The sequence below is a fragment of the Chelonoidis abingdonii genome, chromosome 1, assembly GCF_003597395.2.
Source record: "Chelonoidis abingdonii isolate Lonesome George chromosome 1, CheloAbing_2.0, whole genome shotgun sequence".
In the NCBI taxonomy this organism is placed as follows: domain Eukaryota; kingdom Metazoa; phylum Chordata; order Testudines; family Testudinidae; genus Chelonoidis; species Chelonoidis abingdonii.
The window spans coordinates 174519001-174531010 of NC_133769.1; the positions used below are offsets into that span (position 1 = coordinate 174519001).

Sequence of the window (12010 nt, forward strand, 5' to 3'; positions counted from 1 at the left end):
AGAAATTAAGCACTGCACCTTCAAAGAGCTTATTCTCACAGTTTAAGCTAGAAAACCAGTTGACACATTAAGGACACCTAATCACAGCCTCACATTCTGAATGGCTCAGTCAGGTTCTAACTGTACAGAACAGCTTGTGAGCTACTGGACATCAGAATTCAAAAGAAAAACACCCAGCTATTGCAACTGATAGTATGCAAGTGGGAAGAAAGCCCTCAGTATTATACAAACTCTATGATAAAGTACAGCACGCAAGGAGGTGTGCTTTTTGTGGGTTGATGGGGATTGGTACTTACTCAAATATTTGGGGTAAAAATATTCCTGTAAAAAGAATAAGAGAAGTTTAGTAAGTTTTAAGATAATTGGAATTATTATAAAATGTTAACTAGACACTTACTGAAAGGTGTTTGTGCTGTAATTGAAAAAGGAGATGAATAAAAATGATAATTGATGGACCTCTTCTTTCTTTCATCTATGGAATCAACTAGGAATCTTCTATAAAACGTGCTTTTACATTGAAACACAGGGCTCCTGATTACCAAAGGGAGGGGAGGGGCAGAAAAAAAAATGGGTGAGGATCCTCTCCCTTTATGGTTCTGCTCTCCAAGTTGGAGATTAGGATTCAGCACCAAATAGCATTTCTCTCCCTGTGTCAGAGAGGGAGAAAGGACCAGTCTGTCCTTTGCTGAGTCAGCACACACTATGGAGGTCCCAAAAATCACGAGGTGCAAAATTGTTCTTTGTACTGTTTGTGCCTAAAAGCAAGGCTGGCTTTAGGCCGATTCGCCCGATTTCCAGGAATCAGGCCCTGCGCCTCAGAAGGCCCACTCCTTAGGTGCCTTTTTAATTTTTTTTATTCTTTGGTGGCCCCGTTCCCCTGGCCAGAGCACCGGCCAGAGCGCGGCAAGCCCCGTGACCCCGGCCGGAGCACGGCAGCCCCACGGCCACGCTCTCCCGGCCGGCAATCCAAAGTGCTGCCGAAGACTGGGAGCATCGCCCGGTGAGTATAAGCCCCATCCCCCCAGGAATCAGGTCCCGCACTTGCCAAAGCCAGCCCTGCCTAAAAGTCTTGTACAGAGTGGCAGTCCGAGTCAAACCTTACAGCAGATAAGATCTAAAAGAGAAATAATTCAGACTTTTTTCAAAGGAATCTTGACCTGTCTTTTTGCAGACACAAGTGCCTGATTTGCAGGTGCAGTCAGATATTTGGATGCCTAGAAGGAGATTTTCAAAGGTATAAAGGGCAGTTAATGGGAGCTGGACACAACTGTCCTTTCTGCCTTTGAAAATCCCCCCCCACCCCATATATGGCAAGATTTTCACCCAAAATTAATCCTGGAAATAAAATTGCACTTAATAATGACAGGTACTAAAAATCTAGTTTTGAACATGTATTTATATTTAAAATGAAATGGAAAAATGTTTTGGCTTTTTATTTAACTATGTGATTAATAATACTGTACCCTTATGTGGTATTTTTTAATTAAAAACTATAATCCTAACACTAAAAGTAGCCCAATAGCTTGTGCTTTTTGATCAAAGGCAGATCATGCAAACAATACAGACTTTATTTACAACCAAAAATAAAATAATTTATTTTCTAACTTTATATATCTACCGAATAAGGTCCATTCTATAATGCAAATTTAATGTCTCAAACATTTAACATTGTAGATTCAGTGTGCTGTGTATGAACTCAGGCACTAGACTCTTGTACTTAGAAGAAAGTCCTCCAGCAAGGCTGCCCAATATCTTTATGATAAAAATGGCTGCACCAGTAATTTGTTAGGAGACGTTTTGTTCTGCAAGTGGTCTCTCTGTAGAATTCTTATTTGAGGCCAATGGGTGTTCCATGTATGGAGTGCTGGGAAATTTGTGCCTTCAAAAAAAAAAATCAAAGGAAGTACACACAGCCATACTTTGTGCATATGATCTGTCTCCCTTAATAGGTAATGTGCATATGCACTGGGCTGGCACTCGGCACATGGAAGAATTTCACTCCTGGTCTGAATGCTTTTTAGCCCTACTATATAGAAACCTATGCATTTCCAGGTTTTTTTCTGCCTCCTCTGCACAAAACTGTTCTCCAGTTCTCAAATGCTTATCAAATTCTTACCGTTTCAGGATTATTTTCAAATATTTCTCTGGCTTCTTCTTTATTGCACAGTTCTTCAATGCATTCTCTTTCCAAATTTCCCTTCTTACTTTCTTCCATAAAAGAATTGGCTCGACGTTTCCTAACCAGGAACTCGGAGGCATACTGCTGAGACAAAACTTTGTAGAACAAAACATTGTTCACATTGTACAGCTCAGCAATGTGGTAGGGTAAAAATTAACTTAGAGTGAGGTGCTAGAACAAAAATCAGAATTCAGTTGGTAGTCATGCTGTAGCCATGTGCAACCTTGTCAGACAATGTGGGAAAGAGGAAGGATATTTCAGGATTGCTTTATCTGTGTGTTAGTTGCCAAAATAAATATCCTGATTGACATTTACAGGGATTCTTAGATCTCTTTGTACAAAGCCATGCCCAAAGCATCATTTAAATGTCACTGTGTTATTGGAAAACATTGTTTTAATCCTGGGTATTCTAAAAAAAGGGAGAGACTTGACAAGCGGGATGAAAAATTATGCAGAATCTTACAATATGTTAAAATAACCTGTTTTAATTACGTAGAAGTAAGGTACTCTGTGAACCACTTATTTTATATGAGGCCATAAATGCTTTTTATAAGACAAGAGAAGCCTGCTAATACTTCTAAAGTAAATACTTTATGAATACTTCACAACCTAATGTTAACAACCCAGTACACAGTGCAAAATCTCAGGAGATGACACTAGCGGCACAGCTTGAAAAATGTTTGGGCTGATGTTGTGAAAGGAAATTCATGTCCCTCTACAAATGTTAATGGAGATACTTAACGGACAATCTATATATTTTATAGGTGTAATGCTACATGTGTATCACTATTTACTTTTTGAACATCTCCATGTTGCTCTTATTACTGACTTTTAATTTTAAATGTCTTGTGAATAAATGAATTAGTTGGAGAATATTTTGTTGTAGCAATAATCACTATTCTACTGGGATCTGATTCAAAGTGGAAAGACTCCCACTAATTTGAATGAGTTTTGAATCAAGCCCTTAATACATTCCTCACATGGTACTGCAGATACAGCACCTAAATTAGACTAGGGTTTTTCTGTTGCTGTATTTGTTTTTGGCTATTCCTAGTTAACAAGAAAGATATGGATAAACAGACCTGTAAAAAGTCCAAGTCATAGGGTTAGAGGGTGAGGCTGACATGTTAGCTGATGGGCACCACAGTTCTATACCTGCATTGCACTAATTAGCATTTTCACAATTTACCTTATCAGATTAGAATGAACGTATGAGGCCTGCAGTGCATGATCAGACAGGGTGTGCATAATATTCATTACTGTCCTATGAGAATCAGTTCAGGCAGATGTAACTTATGGTCAGACAGAGGATTGTATTGAATATCTGAAATCTTGATTCACTAGCATGTATATGCCAGCAACAGTGAGCATTCCACTGTTTATACCAGAGGTCTCAAACTCAGATGACCATGAGGGCTAGTTCATTGGCCCAAGGGCTGCCCCCGGCCCCTGCCCTCACTCCACCCCTTCCATGAGGCCCCACCTCTTCCCATCCCTTCCTTGCCCGCATTCCAACTCCTTCCCTGAAGTCCTCATCCCAACTCTGCCCCCTCCTTGCCCCCAGAGTGTGCATGAGGGGTATGGCGGGGGCTCAGGGCAGGGAGTTGAGGTGTAGCAGGAGGCTGGGGTACAGGCAGGGGGCTCAGGGTGCAGAAGGGGTGTGGAATGTGGCAGGGGGTTCAGGGCAGGGAGTTGGAGTGTGGGGTGCAGCGGGGGCTCAGGGCAGGGAGTTGGGGTACAGAAGGGGTGTGGGATGTGGCAGGGGGCTCACGGCAAGGGCTTAGGGTGCAGCAAAGGGTTGAGATTCAGGCAGGGGGCTCAGGGCAGGGAGTTTGGGTGCAGCAGGGGATTGGGGTGCAGGCAGGAGGCTCAGGGCAGGGAGTTGGGGGGCAGGGTGCAGGAGGGCTCTGGCTCTGGGGTGGCAGCAGCGCACACCGGGGCCAGGGCAGGCTGCCAGCCCCAGCCCCACCCCACTCCGCTCCAGGAAGTAGCTGGAACCATGTCCCTGTGGCCCCTGGGGGAGGGAGACATAGGGCTCCATGTGCTGCTTGCCACACGTCCAGGTACCTCCCCCGAAGCTCCCATTGGCCGCGGTTCCCCATTCCCAGCCAATGGGAGCTGTGAGGGGGGTGGAGGGAGCAGTGCCTGGAAGCCAGGGAAACACACGGATGGAGCCCTCTGCTTCTCCGCACCCCCCACCTCCGGCCGCAGGGACGTGATGCCAGCCACTTCAGGGAGCGATGTGGGGCTCGAGGTGAGCAATCCTGCAGCTGTAGTTTGCCCATCCCGGCCTGGAAGTAGGCCAGGGGGAGGGTCAGGCACGGGTCGCGTGTTTGAGACCCCTGGTTTATACACTGCTAAACAGAATAACAGAAGAGCGCAAGTGATATGATGCATTAGCAAGAGTGTTGTGGACCTTCCCATTGAAGCAACATTTATCCTTTGCTATGGATTGCTCTTGGGTGGAATGCCTCAAACACAATATTAAAACTAGTCTACATGCCTCAAACACAATACTACACCTAATCTATTAAATATAAGGAATGCGACCGAGGGACTCTCAATAGCTGCATCAGTAGATATCCTATCAAATGTAGGCATCTCTCACAAGAACTTCCTCGTTGTATTTGTTCTGCTTTTTGTTGCATGGGCTTGTGTTACACTGAAGATTTAAGTTTGCATAACTGGCTTCAACCTCACCTTCATTTTAACAAGATATTAAGGGCAAGGCAAAGGTGCACAATGGACCAGCTGTCCTACATCTCTGAAGCGTGAGCCAGGCTTTTCTCTCAGTGATCTGCTAGCAATTCTGGCTGGCATAGAACTGGCCACAGTATTTCATTTCTTCCACCTGCATAGTGATCCATTTGTAGATGTTACAAGACCAGTGAAGAAAAACCCTGAAGGGTGAAGAATCGCACACACAGAGCTGTTAAGATGATGGAAAAGTTTTTCCCATGAACAGGACTGGTGCTAGGGGTTTTTGCGCCCTAGGCGCATGGCAATTTCGCCGCTCCGTGCCCTGGTCCCGTGGCTCCGGTGGAGCTGCCGCAGTCGTGCCTGCGGAGGGTCCACTGATCCACGGCTCTGGTGGAGCTGCCGCATTGTGCCTGCGGGAGGTCCACCGGAGCCGTGGGAGCAGCCGACCGTCCGCAGGCACGACTGCGGCAGCTCCACCGGAGCCACGGACCAGCAGACCCTCCGCAGGCACAACTGCAGCAACTCCACCGGAGCCGCCTGCAGCCCCCTCCGGCAAAATGCCGCCCACCAATAATCCTGGGGCCCTAGGCGATTGTCTAGGCCGCCTAAATGGAAGCGCCAGCCCTGCCCATGAAGGAAAGTTCATGTTGTGAAAAAACACCCCACATGTGTGAAACCTTTATGCTTAATCTGTGCCACCTTGTATTTAACTCAGCCATTCTGGTTTCTTTCTCCAGACCTGAAGAGCAGCTCTGTGCAAGGCCGGCTTTAGGAAATGCGGGGCCCAATTCGAACAGTTTCGACTGGGCCCCGGCAGGGATGACTAAAAAAAAAAAACCACACACACACACACGTAAAAAAACATGTGGGGCTTGTACTCATTGGGTGGTGCTCCGAGTCTTTGGCGGCACTTCGGCGGTGGGTCCTTCACTCACGCCAGGTCTTTGGCAGCACTGAAGGACCCATCGCCAAAGACCCAGAGCAAGCGAAGGACCCACCGCCGAACTGCCGCTGAAGACCCGAAGTGCGGCCAGGTGAGTAAAAATTAAAAAGGTGCCTCTAGCCAGGGAAGGGATTCTCAGTGGGCACGGGGCCCTCTTAGGCGCAGGGTCCGATTCGGGGGAATTGGTGGAATAGGCCTAAAGCCAGCCCTGGCTCTGTGGAGCTCAAAAGCTTGTCTGTTGTACCAGAAGTTGGTCCAATAAAAGATATTACCTTGCCTATCTTGTCTCTCTCTAATCAAAGATGACCATTTGAGCCATCCATAGAGTGGTACAGCAGCTTTGCATGTAGAGGGACAAAAAACAGCGGCTGAAAGAGATCAAGCCTCAGTAATAATAAAATTGTGTATGTTAAGAATAATCACAGAGGGCTTTAAAAAGTTTCATATGGGTGGATTCCCCATAGAAACAACCTTCCAATTCCAGTAACCGCTACTGTGTAAATAAATTGTTAGGTAATGCTAATCCACTGTAACCTGGCAATACTGCATAGCTGTTGTTGGTAGCCCTTCTATACACAACAGTTGGGTTAATTTATTTTTAATATGTTTAATATGTAATGTTTCCTATTACTTTTAACAATGACAGATTGTTCACTTCCACCAAAAGGCCTGATCCTACTCCCTTTGAAGCAGAAAGGGGTTTTGTCACTTCTCTTTTTGTGATTTCCTGTGCTTCCCCCCATATTTTTATTGGAGTGCAAGGAAAGTACATTAGTTTATCTGCTGAACACATCTTTCTTTACATGCATTCTGCTGTTTCATTAAAAAAAAACCCTTATCTATTCTGCATGTTTCATTACTGGAACGCAGATTATCTCATGAAGCTGTCAAACAAAAAATGAATATAATAGGCCTGATCAAACTACAACTGAAGTCCACTGAGAATCTTGCTATTGATGTCGATAGCCACTGGATGGGCCATAATTATCTAACAATTATTTATCAAGTGCTTATTTAGAAATAGTACTGTTGAAAGAAATAAAAACACAGGACCAAATTCACCGGTTCACTCCATGTATGCTTTCTGGTGCTGCAAAGCAGCCATAAATCTGGCTTAAATGGGCTGGTTAAGAAGGGTTTACAGTTGTTTTGTGTCACCAAAGGACCACAAAGCAACCATAGTGTACCTGTGATTTGGCCCACAAGCGCTCAAAAAAAAACCAATTAAACATAGTGATACTTCAGAAAGTGGAGCTAAATCAGTAATATAGCTGCCATGTAGCAATTAACTTCTTACTCCCAAGGGGGCACTGGGGGAGAGGAAGGAACCTGGCTGCCGGTGGGTGCTAAGCACCCACTAATTTTTTTCCTTGGGTGCTCCAGCCCAGGAGCACCCACAGAGTCAGTGCCTATGTATGCTATTGCCACCCTTACTTCTGTGCTGTTGCTGGAAGGGCACTGCCTTCAGAGCTGGGCACCCAGCCAACACCCACCACTCTCCAGCCCCCAGCTCTGAAGGCAGTGCAGTAGTAAGGGTGGCAATACCATGACCCTCCTAAAATAACCTTGCAACCCTCTTGCAACTACCTTTTGGGTCAGGACCCTCAATTTTAGAAATGCTGGTCTGCCCCAAGAAATCTATATAGTATAGGGTAAAAGCACACAATAGACTAGATTTCAAAGGGGGACACCAGATTTCATGATCCGTGATGCATTTTTTATGGCTATGAATTTGGTAGGGCCCTACTCATAATGCATGTGCATGAGGATGCTAAATTAAGATTGTATGAGTAATGCTAAGTCTGGCATTACCTAAATTTTGAGTGCTTGACTTTGCAACTTTAATGTTTTTAATTTAACTGTTTTTTCTCCAAGGTCATACAAAATAATTAAAGGTCGACAGAAGGACATTTGGGAGATCCAATTTACTTTTTCTTATAATAAAGAACAAGAAGAGCAGAGCTGGCTGAAATTTGGGGTTTTTGGTTAGCAGGAAATTTAAATATTTCAACATTTGGTTTTGTTCCAGTTCAGAATTAAATTTTTTTATTTTTTAAGTTTCCAGTGAACCAGAAATTCTGAATTTTGTTTGTTTTGGCAATGCTGACAGAGGGCATTTCTGAAATGAAATATGCTCTTAAGGACCCCAGTAGCAGTTGATTAACAAGAATTATGTTGACTTTAGTTTCACCACTGCTGTAAAGCAGTGTTGGAATTGACAAGAACTGCATCAGTTTCAATCAGCAGCTGCCAGGACTCCCAGGGATCTGTGGCCCTGGGACAGTGCACAGCAGTTGTCCCAGAGCCACAAGCCCTGGAAGACATGGGGTCCCAAGCACCCCACCAGGAAACCGGGCAGGTTTCTGATGGAACCCTGGGTGTGATTCAACGAAAGTTTGGCAAACCCAAGATGTTTTCACAAAATATTTTGAGTTCAACTAGTTGGCATTTTCTGATGACACTTTGTTTCCCTAACTAATCCTGCTCACTGCTGCAGGATATTATTGAGAAAAATATTTTAGTTAAAATTGATTAGCCACTTATATGAATTTGAACAGCATAAGTAGTTATTGTACATACTACAAAATTTATAAGGGCTGCCCATCCTCTTGCTTCAAAGCGTAAAGCGATTAGCAGCCATACACAAAAGCAAATTTTCCATGATGGTTATAGTATTACACAATTCTCTGCCATTGCAGGATGAATTTCCTGATATTATAGGGGCCTGAGAATACTTCAGGCCCTCCTACTCTCTGCCTGTGGCACATCCTAGTTTAGTCACTTGTGGGCAGTAAAATGTCAGTTGTTGGGTTTAGGCAGGTGCTCGGTGGTTGTGGTGGCCTGTGAGAAAAAGGAAGTCAGACTAGATGGTCTGGTGGTCCCTTCTGGATTTAAATTTAATGAGTCCATAACAACAAGATGAATTATTGGGGATGTTTTTGAAAACACCTGACATTGGTTAGAGCTGGAACTGGAATACTAGCCTAGAAAGCAATTTTAATTTTCAAATATAAATGTCCATGGAAAGATAAGTGGGAGGGTAATGTAATGGGAGAGTAAGGGAAGAGAGAAAACTAAGTAAGAAGGCATGAACAAAGAAGAAAAAGGCATATGAAAAATGGGGGGTTTTTAGACTCTCCATAGAAATAAGGTATAAAATGAGCTTTCATCATTCTCTAGCATTTAAACAAAAGATTGAATGGTAAATATTAGGTTTTTTCTAACTGTTTAATCATTAAACAGGTCATAAACATGCTTATATATTAAAGGTGTTAATTCTGCTAGTGCCACAAATTACTTCCCTGTGAATGTTCTTACTCTGGCACCAGCAAAAAGGTGATGTTTGACCTGAGTGCAAACTGACCCCCTCCCCCCATTACTTCTAGAATATTTTTCCTCTCTCTACATTAACAAAAGCCTATATGGACATGTCTTTTCATCTAATCCACATTACCAGTGGCATTTGCCTAATTTCAAAGCATCAGGTTTGAAGTTATGCTGCTCAGGCAACCTTCAGATCACAGTCATTTGACTTAAGAAAACAAATGAATAATAAATCAAAAATAAGCACTTTCTCAACACTACAGTTGTATTAACAATTCATTGGAAATAAGTAAGTAATACTCAAAATATTGACCAGGCGCAAAGAAGGGCCCCAACTTGAATTCAATAAGTCTCGTTTAGAGTCTACTTTAGTCACAGGACTGCATATTTTTAGTGCTAAAAACATTAGCAACATAAACCTGTTTCTGCAACAAAAGTTACCTCCGCATTTAGCGAAATCAATGTATGGGGAGTCTATTTTGGTTTGCCAACTCATATTAATGCATTTTGAAGACAAACAAAAACAGCAACGCTGAAGCTCAAAGTTCAGGCATTGCACAAAGATGATAAGGGGTCTGCTTCGTCTGTAAACAAACGGGGGAAGAAGTTAGAACTATCCTTGCAAAAACTGGAAATCTTGTCACGTTTTCAGAACAAACCCCTCTCCTTCTGATGCCTGGGGCAAAGAGAACTTGACACAAATGGCGGCTAATGGCCTAACTCATTCTGAATTCTGCATTCTTAATGGCACTTGATCTGTCTTCAGGAGAAAACAGGCAAGCAGCAAATTATTTCCACAAATGTACAAAGCAGTAATGTTGTTTTCTATGACTGCAATCTAAGAGCCTTATAGATTAATAGACCGCTGCCACCATCGCCTTGTTATGCATAGTAAGTTTCCAAGTTCTGTGCATAACAAAGAATAAGGGAAGGGGCAAAACCAACCCGAATTATTCATACAAACAAGCATGTGTGAACTTTGCCTAAGTTTTGAAGTTGCCGAATTTACTTACATGTCCTGGCCTCTGAGAGAGCAATCACCACAACCAAACAAGTGTGGAAAGCGACGCAGCGCCTGCCTAGCAGCCTCATTCTTACAGACAGCAGCTGGAAGGGGTTACCAGGCACATGTGGCTGGTGCTGGGAAGATATGGACAGACAAGTCGCCTGAGTTAGCACAGCTTCGCTGTGTGCCTGCAGTTTCTGTGAAATAGCAGAACCGCAGCAGCAGGAGATCTGGTGCCAGATTCCAGCCGTCCTGGAGAGCTGGGGGAGGGAATGATAATGGGGGGGCTGGACCCTTCCAGGAAGCATTCCTAAGTGTTTCTCATGGAGCATAAACAGGATGCGCGAAGCTTACAGTGCAGCTAGAGCCAGGAGGCTGCTGAGCGCAAAGCGCTGGTTTACAGCTGCCCGGAAAGCTGGGGTGGGCGAGAAAGAAATCGCATAAAGTAAAACAGGAGCCTGCAAAAGTTCACTCCTTGGCTTCGTTCCCCAGCCACAGACAACGCCTTAGGGACCCCAGGCACAGCTCCCCGGCCACAGACAGCCCCTTAGGCAGGGGCAGCGCTAGACATTTCGCCGCCCCAAGCAGGGCAGCATGCTGCGGGGGGCGCTCTGCTGGTCGCCGGTCCCGCGGAAGTCCACCAGAGCCTCCTGGCGACCGGCAGACACGCGTCCCCCCTCCGTTCGCCCCCGCGGGGACATGCCGCCTCAAGCACGCGCTTGGCGGTGCAGGGGTCTGGAGCTGCCCCTGCCCTTAGGGACCCTAGGGACAGCTCCCCAGCCACAGACAGCCCTTAGGGACAGGTAGGGTTGCAAGCTTTGGTTGGACAAATTCCTGGAGATTTCATCACACGACATAATGTTTAATTAAAGATTAAACTTTGATTCCTGGAGACTCCAGGACAATCCTGGAGGACTAGGAACCCTAGGCGCAGCTCCCCAGCGCAATACCTGCCTGGGGACACCAGGCACAGCTGCCCAGCCACAGACACTCCCTTGTGGATAGTCACCAGGCACCAGTAGGTTCCCCAGGAATTGAAATTAGGGGAGGTGTTCGAATTTACAGGGGGGGCGTTTAGGGCCAATGAGATATATAAACAAGATATGAATAAAGTAAATGTTTTGTTAGGACAATGCAAATTTAACATAAGGATCATGCAAATTATATATAACAGGTCTAGATTTCTAAAAAAAATATATAAAAATTTTAAAAAGATATTTAATTTAAATTGAGTTTTGAAAAGTAAGCCATCATGGGATAAGAGGGAAGTCCTCTCATGGATCAGTCAACTGGTTAAAATACGGAAAACAAAGGGTAGGACTAAATTATCCATTTTCAGAATGGCCAGAGATAAATAGTGGTATCCCAGAGGGGTCGGTACTGAGACCATTACTGCTCAATATACTCATAAATGATCTGGAAAAATGGGTAATCAGGTGACAAAATTTTCAGATAATACGAAACTACTCAAGTTAATTAAGTGCCAGGCAGACTGCGAAGAGTTACAAGGGGATCTCACAGAACTGGGTGACTGGGCAACAAAATGGCAGATGAAATTCAATGTTGAAAAGTGCAAAGCAATGCACATTGGAAAACAATCTCAACTATACATACAAAATGAAGGCGTCTGAATTCGTGTTACCGCTCAAGAAAGAGATCTTGGAGTCGTTGTGGATAGTTCTCTGAAAACATCCACTCAATGTGCAGCGGCAGCAAAAAAAGCAAACAAAATGTTGGGAATCAAAGGGATAGATAATGAGACAGAAAATATCATATTGCCTCTATATAAATCCATGGTATGTGTACACCTTGAATACTGTATGCAGATCTGGTCTCCCCATCCCAAAAGAGGTATATT

At 44.3% G+C, this 12010-nt stretch overlaps 1 protein-coding gene across 3 annotated transcripts in view; it reads right to left on the reverse strand.

The window, feature by feature from the left end:
* PROS1 (protein S) overlaps positions 1-10515 on the reverse strand; it is a 50069-nt gene extending 39554 nt beyond the window's left edge. Inside the window, exons 1-3 of one of the 3 annotated variants that reach the window (XM_032795095.2) lie at positions 10160-10515; positions 2117-2274; positions 297-321 (exon numbers count right to left, since the gene is read on the reverse strand). In XM_032795095.2, coding sequence (XP_032650986.1) covers positions 297-321; positions 2117-2274; positions 10160-10484 — 508 coding nt within the window. In that variant the 5' untranslated portion in view covers positions 10485-10515. Of the gene's footprint in view, positions 1-296; positions 322-2116; positions 2275-4879; positions 5022-10159 lie in introns of those variants that run through there. The other 2 variants (XM_032795099.2, XM_075072739.1) reach the window with 2 other exon arrangements.
* Between the last annotated feature and the right edge of the window lie 1495 nt (positions 10516-12010).